The 18,850-nt window shown below is 39.3% G+C and overlaps 1 protein-coding gene across 2 annotated transcripts in view; it reads left to right on the plus strand.

Annotated features, from left to right (window-relative positions):
- Positions 1–18,850, plus strand: part of Trip11 (thyroid hormone receptor interactor 11) — a 65,827-nt gene that overhangs the window by 42,875 nt on the left and 4,102 nt on the right. For both annotated transcript variants that reach the window (XM_013112187.3, XM_013112188.3), the window contains exons 16-20: positions 1,090–1,189; positions 13,111–13,192; positions 14,644–14,758; positions 15,318–15,434; positions 15,568–15,712. In XM_013112187.3, coding sequence (XP_012967641.1) covers positions 1,090–1,189; positions 13,111–13,192; positions 14,644–14,758; positions 15,318–15,434; positions 15,568–15,712 — 559 coding nt within the window. The remainder of the gene's footprint in view (positions 1–1,089; positions 1,190–13,110; positions 13,193–14,643; positions 14,759–15,317; positions 15,435–15,567; positions 15,713–18,850) is intronic.

The following is an 18,850-nucleotide window of genomic DNA, read 5'->3' on the forward strand; positions in this document are numbered from 1 at the left end:
CTAGGCCAGCTTGGTCTACATAGGGAATTTCAGGCCAAGTGGGTCTACATAGTAAGACCCTTTCTCAAAGTAAACACAAAAATAAAAATAAATGACATTGACAAACTATGCATACAGACAAAATTAAGTTAGATTCCTTCTTACATCATATTTAGAAATGAATTTCAGTTATGTTAAAACAAGAATTCTTACCTGGTAGAAGTCTTGGCTTCTGAGAGTAGTTTTTGTTTTGTTTGAGACGGGCTCTAGCTTTGCTCAGGCTGGCAGAATCATCCTGCTTCTAGAGTGCTGGTAGTACAGTCCTATGCCACCACATCTGTGTATGAGGATGCTATCAATGGTGTAGTGACTGGGTAGCTTTTCTGATACTTAGTAAGCTAGGAATTGTCAAAGATATATTCATTGAGAAATGCTTTATTAAAATTTAGATACAGAAAACAAAGTATCTTAAATAAATTCTAGATTGTGTGTGTCTAGAAGTAGGGATCTTAATCAAGATTAAACTCAAGCTATAAGCATAAAGGAGAACCTCCTTGTATATTGCTTAAAAGGGGTTAAAAGGCTATTAGTCAGTAGACCAATGGATGACCTCATTTTCATTGCCCGGAGAACAAAGGGTTCCTATCTTCTAGGTGCTCACATTAATGGATGGGGAGACAGAACAGGAGAAATACATAAGCAGTGTACACAATGAGGTTTTCATATGAGTAGATCCAACTGTTGTATAAACAGAACACAGATGTGCAGTAATAGTTATAGTGAAACATCCCATTTATATATGTTAGCTTAGGAAATTTAAAAGAACAAAAGCATTTGTTACTGTGTTTGTTGGTCTTTTATGTCTTTTTAGTTGTTTATCTTGTTACTTTGAGGTTTTTTTGTTATGTTATCTTTTAGTAGCATCTTACTTAGTTTCTCTGAAAGGGCAGCAATGTATTGTGAAAGAGTATGAGGCCAGAAGGTTGCACAGACTTGCCATGGTTACAGAGGTGCAGCTTCAACACCTGCTGAGATGCTGGTTGATTCTAAAGTGTCTTCCAGCCCTTTCTGCCTTTTAATAACCTTCTCTCCTCCCTCCCCCGCCACCAGGAACGTTTGGATGAAGCAAATGCTGCATTGGATTCAGCATCAAGGCTTACAGAACAGTTAGACCTAAAAGAAGAACAAATTGAAGAACTTAAAAAGCAAAGTAGGTCTTTTTGCTTTTGCTTTTGTTGAATCAAGTATGGTTTTCTGCCATACGTTGGCACAGCTGAGAAGGCTAGTGGAGTGTGACTTCTATTTCCCATTCCCATGTGCAATTTGCTTCTATTTAAGTCTGTATCTATTGAGATCAGAGGCATTAGGGTAGCCTATAGGATAGCCTATCTGTCCAGTTAGTTCTCCTGGTTATTGAGGTGTGACTTTTTTGGTTGTTGCCATGTTGATCAAGAAGATTTATTTGACTGGTCCAATTTTTATGATTTTGTCTTTTCCCTGATAGTTTGTGCCACATCTGAAGCCATTTGATATGTTACTGGATGACTTTTTGTGATTTTTATGATTGTGGATGGACTTTTCAGCCAGTACCCAGTGTGTTGGGTTTGGTGCTTGTAAAGTATCTTATAGTTAATCCCTAGTATTTAGGATTATCATTGAACTTCACATGGTAGGGTCGTTCACAGTGCTGTTACTAGCCTAACAGCCAGCAGTGATAGCATATCATTAAATTTAATCTCTTGTTTGGAGCTAGCCAGGGACTTGAAGTTCCTCTGGGGCTGTTTTCAATTGGTAATGATTTGAAGTGATTAGGGAGCTCATAACTGAGCCTAGGAATGCATTGGCTGTAGATGTCTCTGATCTCAAGGCACTTAAGAAATAAATACTACATGCCACAAAATAAATGTCAGAAAGCAGAAGTAAAAGTAGATGAAACAACAGAGATGCTATTAAACAGGAACAGTGACAAGGGCACTTGGCCTAGATCCAGGGAACCCCAAGTGGACACAACAAAATAATAATAGGTGCAAGAAAGCTGGCATCACTGGGGTAACTTCTCTCTGAGACTTTGTTCTGAGTTTTTGTTTCATGAGAACTGATCGGTGTAGGAGCTCCAAATCTCAAGTAGACCTGAAATAGGCAACAAGGGAACAATACCTAGAGAGTATGCACAGTTGACCTAACAGACTATAGTGCTTAGTCTTTTCCTTACTCATTTGCTTATTCATACTCATATACAACTGTAAATGTATAGCATCAGTCCCCTTTTATAGATTACAGAAACTTAGATTTCCTTGCAGATCTCTTCATTTGTTGTACAAAAAGTTTGATCTTTCCACCTTCTGTATTCCTGTCAGGGATCTGGGCTTTTATAAGATATGACTTGTCATTTGTTGTCTGTGGCTCCCTTGGAGATAGAGTGGTATTCTCTATCTGAACCCTCACTGTTGAAATGACTTCTTTAATGAGAACTGTGTATTGGGAAAATAATCTAGTTAGATAGATAGCCAGTGCAATCTACCTTGGAAAATGTGATGAACCAAGAAGAACACAGAGCACCAAAGGGTTAGCTACAGGTGTCATATCTTAGAGCTGAGCTAGATCAGCAGAGGGAAAGAGATGAGTTCTGAACTATATCATCTGAACTACATCATTGGGTTGTGACAGCTTGATGCTGTGTGCCCTGACATCTACAACCACATTGCTCTAGACATTCACCTGAGCCATTTTCAGTAGACCATGGTCAGATGAAAAAGAGTCTGTGACTTAACTGCAGTATTTGGTGTTTGCTCCAGTGCCTATTTAAACTTCTATGAGTAGAAATATTTCAGTTTTCTTCATTGTAGCTGGTAGAACAGGTAGCCTGGTTTCCTATTTGTGTAATACATAATACAAAGTCCCTACTTTTAGTAAATAGGGACTTTGAGCTCATTCTAGGGAGTCAGAATTAGAAAGCTCTGCTTACTTCAGCTTGCACAACCGCTATTTGAAAAGGCCAAGGAGCTAGTGTGGCACAGACAGGAAGGGGAACCTGAGACAGTTAGTTGTTATGTCTTTAAATTATTCTTGCCTTTTATAGCTTCTCCTAATAGTGTTTTCTTACATTACCTAAGCACTTAGTGCCACATTTATATCTCTAGACACAAATGCGATTTGATTTTCTCAATGCTGTATTCTTGATTTGATAATATAAATAAATTCTTGATTGGCTTACTTATTTCAAAAAGCATCCCTGTATATTTTTGTAAGTCACTAAGTACTTTACATGGTGATTGATTGATGTTGTAACACTGTACTTTATTTTTAACACAAAAGTTGGCCAGACAGCAAAAGTTTTTGCCAGGAGAAACAATTTTGAAAAAGACAAATTGGTTTTTGTTGCAAGAAAATACACCAACTTGAATTGTAAAGACAAAGTATTGTTTTATTTCTAAGCCTCTGTAGACTAATGATTAGTCGATCTGCTGTTTCAACATTTAGACAATATTAGGAAATTTACTTTAAGAAGTGGTGTGTTTTATTCAGAATGGTTGATTATATCATTAGTACCAAGATATGATTCAGTCTATCCAAACATAAGGAAAGAGTGGTCACATGTGACTCCAGCATTAAAGCAGTACAGCATGGATGAAATCAGTCCCTCTTAGAGTATGTGATTGTTAATGTCAGGTACGTGCACCATGGTTATGAACCAAGGGCACTTATGGGTCCTGTAGAGAGACATAGAGACAGATGCCTGGCGCTTTAATAGTCAGTAAGCACCTAAGAAAGACCAGCTGCTTCACTACACGTTGGCTGCTGTGTAGAACACTAGATAGACCCCTTTTCAAGAAGTGAAGGAAATGGCACATGACGAACATCGTAAGGTAGTAATTTAAGATAGTTTTGCACAGCAGTGACTGTAAGGGGCACATTTAGTTCCTCTTGTTAAGGGACAGAGACTTGAAGAAAGTGTTAAGCCACTAGTAGGATTTCACTAGCAAATGTGAAAACTATTTAAATCATAAGAACTAGTTAGGCTAATTCATCCCCCAACAAGAGAAACCCTAAGATTCTATACAGATGCTCTATTTTAATAGGCAGTGTTGGCTGGTAGAAGGTTACTGTTGTCTTTCCTTTTGGAGGTTGTTCTTGCAACATTTCACCTGGAAGACTATTTTCGACATAGTTCTAAAACTCCTTTCACATGGCGTCCTGTACTTTTCAGTCAGTGCACTGGTCTTTTAACTGAGTAGTTCATCAGAGTTGAGAATTGCTGACTTGTTATTGATGAGAAAATATAACCTGTGTAAACCTAGTACAGCTGCCACTGAAAGATGCATACATTGTTATGTATGTAGGCACTTATTTTCCTTTCTCCATTTCCTTAATTGCTCTTAATAAATTCCACCTTAAATGAAAATGATTAGGTAATTTGAAATGGAAAGTGTAAGATACTTTTTGATTTGGCAATTAATACTAAAAAACACTGTGTTTTGTGGCATGCAAAGAAAAGAAAGTTTTCATAAGCAATAGACATTGTAGTGTGAGGAACATCTTTTGCCAGGTGATGCCTATGTGTTCCCTATTTCCTTTGCTAGGGAGGGAACCCAAGGTCCTGGGTGTGCTTAGAAAGTCAGCTGCATCCCAAGCCCTATACTTGTATATTAAAGACTTTGTAACTAATTTTTAAAAAGTTAGTGACTACTTTTTAAAATGTCTTGTATGCGTTGGAAATGGAAAATTTCCTTAGAACACTTTTAAAAAGAAAGTCTAGAAGTATGTATAAAATGAGTCCAGTAAAAGTTACTATAATATATGAAACATAAAAACATGTTTTAAAGCTACCTAGACAAAAGGAGCTTGAAATGTTTCACATGGAACTACCTTTATGATGCTGAATGTGCCTGAGTTTTTATTTTAAATAAGACATTCCATTTTCCAGGACATGATTTATACAAGAAAATATATAATGTCCTGTTGAACATAAGCCAAATACATTCCCAGACGCTTTGTTACCCAAATCTTTTGAGAGAGTTCTTTATAGATGTTTTTGGCAGAAGTGGCGGTTTTAGAGGAAACATATAAGAAGTACCAGATGAAATGTTCTGAATTTCCATAAATGGTTAAAAGTAATGATATAAACATCTGGGTATGCTAGACAATGCCAACATTTAAATTAAGGGGAAAAGTATTACTAGGTAAATAAACTATTTTGTACTTCAAGTTACATTTTAAACATGTTTGATATTAATATCTAAACTGAACAATGTTTTAAAACTTGCAATTGGAAACTAATTTCTATAAGCAGAAATGGATAAATGGATTTTGTACTGATTAGAATATTTTATATACTTTATCTCCTTTTTTGAGTAATGGCTGAGTCATTCAGTATGTAATTTATTTTATCCATCCTTCCCAGAGAATACCAATCATTCATACATTGTTGTATCAAGTATTTATTGTTTATATGCTGAGTACCAAGCACTAAGTAGGCCCTGAGATAAACAGGTGACAAAGTCTTCTTTGGGAGGGTGGCAGGCAGGAAGAGGAAAGGGGGCATGTAATCAAGTACATGCAAGGAATTGTTTTGAAAGAACCGGAAATGGCAGACAACTATAAGAACTTGGCAGGGCAGCTGCACACATGAACTCTCAGTTGTGATAGCATGCACAAAGACTGTGCAAACTCAAGTCAAAGTCCCAACAGGGAGTGGAAGGTGAGTACGGAGTCCACCCCTGGTTGTGGAGCACTGGCCACTGATAGCCCCTGGGAGAAGAGTCATTCATTTTTCTTTAAGAGCACAAAATCCCTTACCAGTAAGTAACTGTGCTCAAATGGAAGACACACATCCAAAAATATATAGGCAACACACATTGCCCTTGATGGGTTATAAATAAAACGACCCAGATATATTGTATGAATTTTTTTTAATTAATAAAGGGAAAAAAGACACAAATGGGTAGGTAGAGATGGAGGAGTGGATCTGGGATAATCTGGAGGACGGGTAAATATCATCAAAGTATATGGTACAAAATTATCCAGGAATTAATAAAAAATTTTTTTTAAATTTCATAACAGTTATCCATTCTACTTGGTATTAGTGGTATGGGAAGGTAAGACGTAGTAGTGACTTGACTTTCCTAACTGATATATATGTACAGGCTAAGTAGATTGGTAGCTAGGGAAAACCATTCTAGGCAGAGGGAGGGATTCATACAAAATTGTGGTGGTAGACTAAGTGTTGAAAGAGCAGTGTGCATGTGTGTGTGGTGTGGTGGGTTTGTTGGTATGGAGGGTTGGGAAGGTAGAAGTAGAAGTGATTTGCTGTATGGGAAAATGAAGCTTAGTCATGAATCACAAGCAGATTGTAAACGGTTAATACCAAAACAGCAAAGGAGACAGGCACAGATGGTTCCAAACTATTGGCATCGTGATCATACTGGGCAAGAGTATGATTGGTTTACCTCCCTTCCAGTCCCCCCAAAATAATCGTGTCATGTTTTAAATAAGCTAACAGTTTTCTGTTAGGCTTCATTCTTAGCTACTCCTGGCTGTGAATTGGACAGGCCTGGTAAAAAATGGTGAATTGAAGTGTTTCTGGTAATGGAGTCTCAGCTCAACCCCATTATCTCTGCACAGGCTTATGAATCCAATGCTACAGATCTTAGGTCTCTCAAGGGATGGTGAAATCTGGATTTTGATATGATAGGTCCAGGCTTTCTAGTGTTGATATGATAGGTCCTGGCTTTCTAGTGTGATGCTTAGTTAGAACGTTGTAAAACCCTGTGTGGGCAGTCTCTCCTTTGGGGATGTTGTCCATGGCTATTTGCATAGGAGATGAGGTTGGTACTGAGGCCTAGAAAGTCGTCTGTGCTCAGGGGGTTTGATGTGGTATTAATGTTCACTGAGTGGGGAGTGCATTACAGCTTTCTTTTTCAGTCACAAGTTGCAGTCGTCTTTTGGGATATGTTCTGTCTATGTAAAACTTTTTAAAAATATATATATTCTATATAAAGAGTCTCTTAAAACTTTGTATATGGAAACTGTAAATTATCTGAATTGGTAATGTAGGGTTGAGGGGTCTAACAGAGAGGAAAAACATATTAAAAATATTACTATATGTATGGGGGCTGGAGAGAAGGCTAGGCTGATAAAATGCTTGAGCATGAGGACCTGAGTTCAATCACTGCACCCACAGAAAAGCTGGGTGTGTTGACTTACCTGTAATCTCAGTGCTGGAGAGGCTCTGGCAGAAGGACCTCTGAGTCCTGATGACCAGCTAGTACAGCTGAGTCAGTGACTTCGGGGTCCCGTGGGAGACTCTGAAAAAATAAGGCATATGTAATTTGAAGGAGACATCCAACAACTGCCTCTGGCCATCACACACATGCGCATGCATACACACACACACACACACACACACACACACACACATACACACATACACACACACACATACACACATACACACACACACACACACACACACACACGCATGTGCACCTTCTACCTCCCATGCACAACTACATGCACACACACACATACACACACAGAGTCCATCTAGTTTCTAACTTTTGCTTTGGTCTTAGTTAAATGAAGAAGCCAAATCATATTAAATTTAGTATTATATCAAGTTTAAGTTTATGGCTCACTGGTTAAGAGCATATGTTGCTTTTACTGAGGACCCAAGTTTGTTTCCTAGCTCTTGCACCCCACACAACCACCCATAATTCTAGTTCCAGGGTACTGGGCATCCTCTTCTGGCTTCCATGGGCACTTGTACTCATATACACTGTGATGGCTAGTTGTATGTTAACTTGATAGGAGCTGGAGTCATTTGGGAAAAAGAGAATTTCAATTGAGAAAAATGCCCTGACCCAAATGCATGTAGTGCATTTTTCTTGATTGAGGGCCCAGCTCACTGTGGGTGGTGCTTCCCCCCCCCCCCAGGGCTTGTGATCCTGGGTTCTATAAGAAAGCAGGCTGAGTAAGCCATGAGGAACAAGACACTCCTCCATGGCTTCTGCTTCAGCTCCTGCCTTCGATTTCTGCCCTGACTTCCTCAGTGATGGACTCTGCTGTGAAACTGTAAGCTGAAATAAATCCTCTCCCGAGTTGTTTTTAGTCGTGTTATTTTCTCACAGCTACAGAAACTCTAATGAAGACATATGTTACCTACACATAGCCAGATATTTAAAAATCAAAATTAAAAATTGTTAAGTTGCCAATGCAAATAGGCTCTCATACCTAATTTACTTACTGACATTTATACAGACAAGTAAAATTATCTTTCTAACTTTTTTTTTCTTTCTCCTGGTCTCTACTTTGCCTTGGCTCTTAAAAATGAGAAAAATTCAGAATAAGGAGGGAAAATCACAAAATATCAGTGTCAACCAAAGTCATGTGTGATTGCTGTTGGTTAGAGCAAAAATTAACAGTGAGTTTGTTATTTAAGAGATGGGATGAAAGCATCAACCAAAGTCATGTGTGATTGCTGTTGGTTAGAGCAAAAATTAGCGATGAGCTTGTTATTTAAGAGATGGGATGAGAGCTGGGCATGGGAGATACTTTTAACCCTAGCACCGGAGAGGCCAGCCCTCCTAGCACCCACGAGGCAGGGGCTGGTGGGTCTCTGTGAGTTTCAGGCCAACCTGGTCTACAAAGGGAGTTCCTGGTCAGCCAGGGCTATGTAGCAAGACCTTGTCTCAAAGGGAGGGAGGGAAGAAGGGAAATAAGATGAAAGGCCTCTTCCATTATATATAGCACTTTACTATTTAGAAAGGCAGCATTTGGTCATTTATTTCATTTTCTCAAAATCCTTTGCAAGAGCACACTCATTTGAAAGAGACATGGTTTATTTCTGGGGTTGCTGGGTTATTGTTCTGCTCTTATTCAGCTTATTTCATTCAGCTGACTGTTGAGTAACGTTGCTCATAGGCACTTAGTCATGAGATAACCAGAGATATAAGAAGTGTGATACACTTTAAACTGTTCCCTGAAGATGCTATCTTGCACTGTCATTATGATGCACTCACTCTTGCATATTCAAGTTTGGTTCTAAGACTGTGGCGTCTTTTCTGGGTGTTTCAGGGCTCTGTTATGGAGGATTTACTGTGTCACACACTGGGAGCCATGCTTTCTCGAGACTAGACTCCATCTCAGCTGATTTATTGCTTAACTTGAAAATGCTTCCCAGCCCCAGCTTGCATTTCTAAAAAATTATTTGGGCGTGTGTGACTATTCACAGGACTATTGTATTTGGACTAGAACCCATTTCTGAATAATAATACTTTGCCTGCCCATATAAATATAGTTCTGATTTCAAATTGTGGCTTGAGTTCAGTTTTTGTAGAGAAGTATTCAGAATTTCTGAGGGAAGGGGAGCAAGTGTTGCTGGAGAAAAAGATGGGTCTTCAGGGACTTTGGAATGGGTGTGTGACTTCCTTTTCTTCTAAGCCCTTAAAATTAATACATTCCTTACCATCCTGCTCTCTATGTTCTGAGGTCCTTTTCTTTTTCCTTTCTCTGCTCAAATATCATGGTATATTTAAGCACCTGAGGTTGCCTTAGGTCAGGGACTAATAGTGAATTTAAGACAATTTAATCTTGTCACTTTGACCTAGATGATGCTTTGGTTTTCTGACCTACTTTATTCAAATACCTTTTATTAGAACCGTTGCTTTATGAGTTTTACTCTGAAGATGTTTGCTCTTCATTCAGACCTTTGGTTGGTTGTGATTCTTTGAGATAATAAGGTCTCATTATGTTGCTCAAGCCAGCTTCAAACTCCCCGGCTCAACTGATCCTCCTACCTTGGCCGTCTTAGCATCTGGAACCACAGGTGCAAACTGCAATGACCAGCTTATTAAAAACAATGTTTTATTCATTGTTATTGTGTGCACATTTGATGTGCGCTGGGTGTGTACACAGGCCTGCCGTGATGCATATAGAGGTCTGAAGATAATTTTTGTGGAATCAGCTTTCTCCTTCTGCCTTTTTTGTGGATTCCATAGATAAAACTCAGGTCGTCGGTTTACAGAGCAGCACTTTTACCTGCTGAACCATCTCCTGACTCACGGCTCACTTGCTTCTTTCCTTGTTTGTTTAAAGGGGAAACAGTGTAATGTAGCTTTGTGTATGGTGAGAACATGTTATCCAATACAAATCAAATGAGAGCCGCATGTAGTTCTCCTTCTTCCCTCTTTCCCTCTCTCTGTTTTGAGAAAGCATAGGCTGGCTTCACTGTGTGTAGCTCAGGGTGGCCTCAAATTAGGAATCTTTCTACCTTAGGCTCTTGAGTTGTAACTTCTGTTTTTAATGGCTACATAAGACAGAATAAAAAGTAAATTATTGTTTGTTAAGAGTACTTATTGGAACTGGAGAGATTGCTCAGGGTTTGCTATTCCAGAGGACCTACGTTTGATTTTCAGCACCACATAGAAGCTCACAACCATCTCCTAAGTCCTGTCCCAGGGGAACTGATGCCTTCTGGCCTTCACAGACACTGTATGCATGTGGTACACAGACATGCACCCAGGCAAAACACCCGTGCACATAAAATACAGACAGCATCTCAGTAAGGTCATTATTTTTATGTGTGTGTGTCTGCATGGGTCTATGTGAACCATGTGAGTACATGTCTGTGAGGGCATCAGATCCCCAGAGCCTAGAGTTCCATGTGGTTGTAAGATACCATGTGGGCTCTGGGAACTAAACCCAGCTCCTCTGCAAGAGCAGCAAGTACACTTAACCACTGAGCCCCATGAAATTAATTTTTATAATTTATTTTAAATAACTTGTCTCCTAATTATTATCATTTTGAAATGTAATCAGTACAAAATTAATAGCCATAGTTTAGGAGAAGGTAGCAGGGATAGAGAAGAGGCTCATGGGTAAGAGAGCTTGCTGTGCAAGCATAAAGCCTGTTTTTGGATCCCAGAACTCATATAACAAGGCTTTGTGGTTGCAATTGTTCCCATAACCGTAACACTGTGGGGGCTAGAGATCACAAGGCTTACTAGCTTGAGTGACAGACCCTGTCTCAAGGACCTAAGGCAGAGAGAGATGGAGTGATACCTGACACCCTCCTCAGCCTCTCCATGAGTGTACAGGCACATGTGCATACAGTGGGGAGGTCTCTGCTACTGTTGTGTATGGAAGAGGGGAGGGGTGTGTGTGTGTGTGTGTGTCTCCGTGTCTCCGTCTGTCCGTCCGTCCATCCCTGACAGGGTTTTCTTGTCTGTCCGTCTGTCCGTCCGTCCCTGACAGGGTTTCCCTGTGTAGCTCTTATAGACCAGGCTGGCCTTGAACTCACAGAGATTCGCCTGCCTCTGCCTCCTGAGTTCTGGGATTAAAGGTGTGTGCCATCACCATTGGCAAGGGGAGATCTTTACAGTGTCTCCTGCTTCAGCTTGGTGTTTTTTCTGTGGCTAAGAGTTCTGTTGCATCTATAAGGTAATGCTAGGGAAAGCAACACATGCCTGTAGTACTTGAAGGGTCTAAGAAAATGTCTTTTACTGAGTCAGACTTCAGTAATAGCCCCTCTTCCCCTCCCCCTGCCTTTTATATCCAATTTAAATTCCTTGCTGGAAAGACAGGAAAGTTTGTAGGAGATTTTCCAAACACAAACCTTGGTTTTTATAATATGGTTATGGTAACCAACTCTGTTTTGGTAAAGTTAGCCTATTATATGAATGGCATTTTGTAATTTAGAAATTTGCAAATTAGAGAACCACAGGCCATTGCAAACCTTTAATGTGAATGCTTTATGTTTGCATTTAGTACTGTAAGTTAGCCTTCTAGTCATTGTACAGGACAGAATGGAGACAACAGAGAGAGCTAATGTGACTCAGAGAAAAGTCATGCCAGGAAGTAAGTTAGAAACTTAAGAGAGAAGAGCAGTTACGAGTCCATAGAGTAGGCAGTCCTGTAAATAAGAGCCATTCACTGGAGAGGGAAAAACGTGCAGAATTCTGTGGGAAGCAAGAGTAGGGAAATGCACCAGACATTGATGGTCAGTTGACTTTTTAGAACGATGCCAAAAGAACAGGGTTTTACCATGTAATGCTGGAGCAGCTGCTGTCCCATGTAGAGAATAAGGTGACTGTCAGGTTGAACACCTCATACCATGAACAAAAATGAACTTAATAAGGATCAGGGCCCTAAATTTTGTGTTCAAAACCATAAAAACTCTTAGAAGACATAGTAAATCTTCACAGTACTGGACAAAAACAAGAAGATAAATTAGACTTCATCAAAATCTAAAACTCCCATGTTTCAAAAGGCAATGGGAAAAGTTATTTCAGGGCCTGGTACCTGGTAAGGAGACTCACCTACCCATTCCCAGTCAGGGAAGGAGTGGGTGTGTGTGCCTCCATATTGGGACCTTACATGCCGTCTCCTCTTGCCTTTGTCTAGGATGGAAACTCTCTTTTCCTTAAAATCACTAAGTACCTCTTTGATTCTACTGTCCGCTTCTAAGTAAAAGCTGTAGACTTGGATGGAGAGGTTCTTTAGCCAAGAGTTCTTGATCCTTTTACGTGATTAGCTTGTGCACAGGGCATCTCCCGAATTAATTTTAAATTTCACATTTAAAAACCGCCTGGATCCAACCATTTTACAAGTTTTGCTTATTTTTAAAGTACAAAGTTAGGAATCATCTAATCGTCCTTTTAATCAGTAAACAGCATTGTAACACAGTTAGCATGATAGAGCTTTTAACTATGCTTTGCTGTGTCCTTGCCCCTGTCAGCTGTCCTAAGCCACGCTGTGAGCTGGTTAGATAATCTTATGGCTCACCAACAATAGACAAGGAAAACCTAAAGTCGTCATTTCTATTTCCTCCTATTAAGTGAGAGTTGCTCTGGAAATACATTCTGCAAGAAAGCAGTGGTGACCATTTGCCCTTTGCCTGTAAGTTTCTAAGTAGATCAAAACTGGTTGTGATTATTACACTTCTGTTAAGGAACTGATCATTTTACTGGGGGCAAGCCATGTGGAATACTGCATCCCCTGCCTTCTAAAGGCAATTTCTGTAAAGGTTCCTCAAACCCAGGAAAAGATGACTGCAATTGGAATAGGGCACATACAGTTCTAAGTTGGTCTATCCAGGCTGGTTGGCTAATGCCGTCTTTATCCACTTTCAAACAGATGCGCTCCACCAAGAGATGCTGGATGATGCACAGAAGAAGTTGATGAACTTAGTGAGCAGCACGGAGGGAAAAGTGGACAAGTGAGTGTTGCCTGGTTTTTTGTTTTGTTTTGGTTTTTTGAGATATGTTTTCCCAGTAGCAATGGAGTCAACCCTAGAACTTGTTCTGTATGCCAGGTTGGCCTCAAACTCACAGAGATTCACCTGCTTCTGCCTCCTGATTGTTGGGATTAAAGGTGTGCGGCCTCATTGACCATCTTTTTTTTTTGAGCGTTGCCTCTTGACTCCTTCTGAGTTACAGGAATAGCTTTCAGAGAACAGTGGCACTATGGCAGATGTTTATACATGACCATATTTTCAAGAAGCGGTTTGCTTTTCTTATATAGTGAAGTGTAGGTAGTTTTCATGACAGTCAATAGAATAACTTACGTTCTTTTGTTTTTAAAGTCTGTTTCTCCCAACTCATTTCTTTTCTCAAAAACCATATGCGAGAGTTTAAAAAAACATTCTGCAGGGCAGTGACACACGCCTTTAATCTTAGCTCTTGGGAGGGAGAGATAGGAGGATCTCTGTTTGCTCCAAGACAGCCAAAGCTACACAGAGAAACTCTGTTTCGGGGGCCGGGGAATTACTTGTATATGAAATTCTTAGAAAATAAAAGGTTTATTTTTAATATTCCTCCCTCCCTTTTTGATTTTTTTTTGAGATGGACTTTCTTTATGTAGCTCTGGCTGTCCTGGAACTCATTCTATATACCAGACTGGCCTGGAATTCACAGAGATCTCTGTGCCTGCCTCTGCCTTCCAAGTGCTGGATCAAAGGCATGCACCACAATCACCTGCATATTTTCCTTTCTTTACTGCCCTTAAGTGAACACATCTAGCCTGTTTGAATGTATTAGGCCTGAAACCTGCTTGGTTTTGCAATAATATCTCACTTAATACTTTAAAATAAGATATTATTTAAAATCTTTAATAAATATGGTTGGGGGCATATAACATTTTATCTCCATTTTTCTTGTATCAGGTAAGAATCACCTAGTTAGGTGTTAAAAACTACTTATGAGATACCTCCTCAATTAGTTATAAGTCTAAAGAATTGGTTGGCTAATAAGTGTTTTTAAAATTTTTAATTTATTTTTATTTTGTATGTATTAGTATTTTTCCTGTATGTCTATCTGTGTGAAGATGTTGGATCCCCTGGAACTGGAGTTTCAGACAGTTGTGAGCTGCCACGTGGGTGCTGGGAATTGAACCTAGTTCCTCTGGAAGAGCAGCCAGTGCTCTTAACTGCTGAGCCATCTCTCCAGCTCCTAATAAGTGATTTGTTTTTTAAGTGTGTGTTTTGGTTTGTCTGAAATATTCCTAATTAGACTTCTTAAAAAGCTACTTTAGAATACCTTATCATTCGGTCTTTATGATTAAGCATCTCATTGTTTAAATATAAGTAAACGTTTGTTTAGTGTATGGGTGTGCTTATGTTAGGTAGGCTGTGTTAGCTTGACCCAAGCTATTTCTGCCTTGGTTTTCTAGAGTCCTCATGAGAAACCTCTTTGTTGGTCACTTCCACACCCCTAAAAATCAGCGTCATGAAGTGCTGCGGCTAATGGGAAGCATCCTGGGTGTTAAAAGGGAGGAAATGGACCAGGTAATCAGACATTAAACCATTCTAACCCCCAACCTCATTCTCTGCTGTGCCCTCCCCCTCTCTCCCTCCTTCTTCTCTTTCTCTCTCTCACTGGGGATGGAGCCTAGCATGTCTTTCACATGTTAGGTAAACATCCACCACTGAGCTACATCCTGGTTCTCATACTAAATATGTTTATAATTGCATCTATAATATAGGGGCATAGTGGAAAATAGTTTGTTTTTACTGTATATAGAACAGGTTTAATACAGTTTTCTTAATCAAAGAAGTAGGTTTGTTCAGTTTGTGTGGTGTTAGTGTAAATATTTTATAACTTATACACTAGTTCTTATACTAGATTGTTGACATTTTTGAAACATAACCATACCAAGAACATTTATTCCAGACTCTGCTGGGGCGGCATTTTATTTTCTCTGTAACCTCTGTTAGTGGTAGGAAACCTTTACTAGAATTTGAAGTATAAAGTGTGATTTACTGTTCCCTGAAACCACATAATAGAGGTTCTTGTTTTTCTTGTCTTATGTTGGTAATATTTTTCTGTTTAAAAATGTTCTTGCAGTTGTTTGCTGCAGATCAAGGAGGTGTTACTCGGTGGATGACTGGATGGCTTGGAGGAGGATCGAAAAGTGTGCCCAATACACCTCTGAGACCAAATCAGCAATCTGTGTTCAATAGTGTAAGACCCAGTTTTACTCTTGCTGAACATGAATGAGGAAATGAGTAAATATCACACCCATTTGCATGGTGTCATATTTCTTTTTACATCATCTAATACAATCCTAGTAACATAATCAAATATTTTCTCTTAGTCCTTTTCAGAACTTTTCGTTAAATTTCTGGAAACAGAATCTCATCCATCTGCCCCACCCCCAAAGCTGTCAGTTCATGACTTGAAACCTCTAGATTCTCCAGGAAGAAGGAAAGTTGACACCAGCATACCTGGAAGCTCCAAAGGTAAAACTAGACGCTTGAGTTTTCCCTCAGTGGTAAAAATCAAATGTTTAACTTAAGATTTAGATTTATAGTGACTTTACATTTTCAGTGTTCTTGAGATATGTAATACTGCTTTCAAAATTCTCATCTCACTAAATTTGGGTCTTATATGTTGTAGTACCTTGTTATTTATTTGCTTTAATTAATGTAAGTAGCATAAAATATTTTCATTTTATGGCAAAATTATTCTTTGTGAGAATTATTTTGTCTTCATGAGAAACCTTTCATTGGTCACTTTCACATCCTGCCCCGAAGTCATAGATATTATAGTATATTTATAGACATTGTAGGAATCTGTGATTTTATTTGCTTTATTTACAAGCCACTTGGAATTACTCTCCTGGAAATGGTAGTAAACTAGTTATATTTTTGTTTTACAGCCTGTTTTCATTTCTCTCTGATAGTAGTTATTACTAATCAAAGTTAGATGCATATAGTTTGACTATGATTTTTAGCTTTGTATTTCTTGTATTCAATAACCAAACCTTGTCACATAAATAATATACATAAGGTTGGTTTAGTTAACTGACCTAAACATCCAAGAAGTGGAAAAGCACCCTTGGGCGTTCAAAGATCTGTCTGGAACGCAATCGCTGGTGGCTACATATGTATGTATTTTTGATCCCACTGAGATGTAATGGTCTTATTTATTTCATATTGATAATACTGGCATATAGTATAATTTCTGGAATTGGAATTGAATTATCCACTAGACTATAAACCAATTCTTTTTTCCTGTAATTTTTATATTTTAATTTAGAATGATATATTTTAGTGTAGACTTAAGGTATATATCGTATGTTTCATAGTTAAATTTGGATAAATATTAAAGAATTTCTGTTTTAGAATTTTTAAAGTTTTTTTTTTTTTTGGTTTTATGAGACAGGGTTTCTCTGTTTTGGAGGCTGTAGGTCCAGCCTGGCCTCAAACTCACAGAGATCCGCCTGCCTCTGCCTCCTGAGTGCTGGGATTAAAGGCATGCGCCACCAACGCCCGGCTTAAAGTTTTCTTATTTAGACAGATATTTCTGATTTTCTGAACTGTCTTTTGTTTGTTTGTTTGTTTTACGAGACAGGGTTTCTCTGTATTATTTTGGAGGCTGTTGGTCCAGCCTAGCCTCGAACTCACAGAGATCCGCCTGCCTCTGCCTCCCGAGTGCTGGGATTAAAGGCGTGCGCCACCACCGCCCGGCCTGATTTTCTGAACTTTTATATGGATGTGAAGCAATAAAGTTTATCTATCATTAAGATAAAAGGTTTGGCTGCTAAATTCAGTTAAAAGTTGTCACTCTCAGAGGTACAGACTATACTGAGCACATTTTTCTTTTCATTTTTGCAGTAGGTTATAGCTTCTTAAAAGAGATTCTCAAATTCTTTATCAAAAGGTCTCCACATTTCTCTGCCTTTCCCATCATTATCTACCCTCCCTCCCCCTCCCCCCTTCCCCCTTCCTCCTTCCCTCTCCCTCCCTCCCACCCACCTATCCATCTATCCACCTCTCTTTTCTTCATCGGCTGAGCGCAGCTTGGTGTATGTATCAGAGATGGGCTGAGTTGTGGCAGGGTCTGCATGAAGAACACAAGCTTAGTATTCATACTGTGTTCACAGTGTGTGAAGTTTAGTGTCCCCCTGTGTTCACAGTGTGTAGAGCTTAGTAAACAGCATAGGAGCTTTTCAGTTTGGAAGCTTGTTGGTCACAGAAAGTCCAGCATGGGAACCCAGAAGTGCTCTGCAACAGCTGCATATAATGAGTTTATTTCTGTCTTTGCCTTAGTGCCCATTTTTTTTAGTTTCCCATTACTTAAGAAGGATCATCCCAGGGTTTGCCTAGCTCTCACCAGTGAAGTTATTAGTGTTCTTGGGGGTAATAAGGCAGAATTATAGCCACAAAGATAGATCATAAGCCAAACACCTAGTCTAATGAAAATGACTGCCCAAGCTGATAGAGAAATAATACCACTGAGAATGTTCTCCAGCCTTCAAATGTCTAAAAAGATGATTGAGTCATATATTATTTTTTGCTCTTCTGGAAAATTTTAATTACTATTGCATCACTGTAGCAAAATGGTTGCTAGCATTTTTCATAGCTATCATAAATGATTCAGTCCCTGTGCACAGTAAAGCTGAAGATGTGACTGCATCAAAGCTCTTTGTAAATACATATGAACCTTCCATAAAGATGGGTCCTTTAGACTGTATGTGGTGCCTCCTATAAAGATAGTTTCTACAAGTTGAGAAGCACCTGTAAGGATCTGGGGAGGATCCAATGTGGTCTTGGCTACACAGACAGCACAAAGGTCGACAAGATACAACCACATCCATCCTCAGCTTTGGGGTGGAAACAGGCTATACATCCCTCCTTTTGAAGGAACGACCACATGTGTTCCTCCACATCCTGCTTATCTGTGAACACAAGGACCTCTATACCGCCCACACTTTTGCCCATCTCTGTTTCACAGATAGAGTCTGCTGTAGGATCTAGAACTCAGCAGCAGTATCAATTGAATTTGTAGGTAGCCAAATATGGAAACCCAGAAAATGCTTTGACTGACTAGGAATGAACTTTCATGAGGTTTTTATAATACACATTGGTATTCTTTAAATGTTATTTGTTTATTGTGTGGGCATGTGTCTATATGTGTGAAAGTGTGTGCACTCCATTCACACTTTTGGGGGTTTGATTCCCTCTACCATGGGTTGTGGGCTTGAACTTAGGTCATCAGAGTTGGAGGCTTGGCGGCAGGTACTTTTGTTTGCTGAGCCATCTTGCTGGCCCATAATTTGTATTTTATGCTTAGGAGGGTGTTCTCCTTTTGAATAAAGAATAGCCCAAACCGGTGCTGAATAGTAGGATATGATCAGCAGGGTGGAATTTAAAAATTGATAGTAGTGATAAATTGATTACTCAAATTATCAAATTTGTCAAAGTGTCAAAACTGAGCATGGTAGCACAGTTCCAGCTTTCAAAGTAGAGACAGGAGGAACATGCTCAACCGTTAGGTTCCTGGCTAACCTGGACTAGATACCCCTGGAGACCATAGGTTCCTGGCCAGCCTGGACTAGACACCCCTGGAGACCTTGTCTCAGCAACAAACCCCAA

The sequence above is a fragment of the Mesocricetus auratus genome, unplaced genomic scaffold (genome assembly GCF_017639785.1).
Source record: "Mesocricetus auratus isolate SY011 unplaced genomic scaffold, BCM_Maur_2.0 Super-Scaffold_15014, whole genome shotgun sequence".
Classification (NCBI taxonomy): domain Eukaryota; kingdom Metazoa; phylum Chordata; class Mammalia; order Rodentia; family Cricetidae; genus Mesocricetus; species Mesocricetus auratus.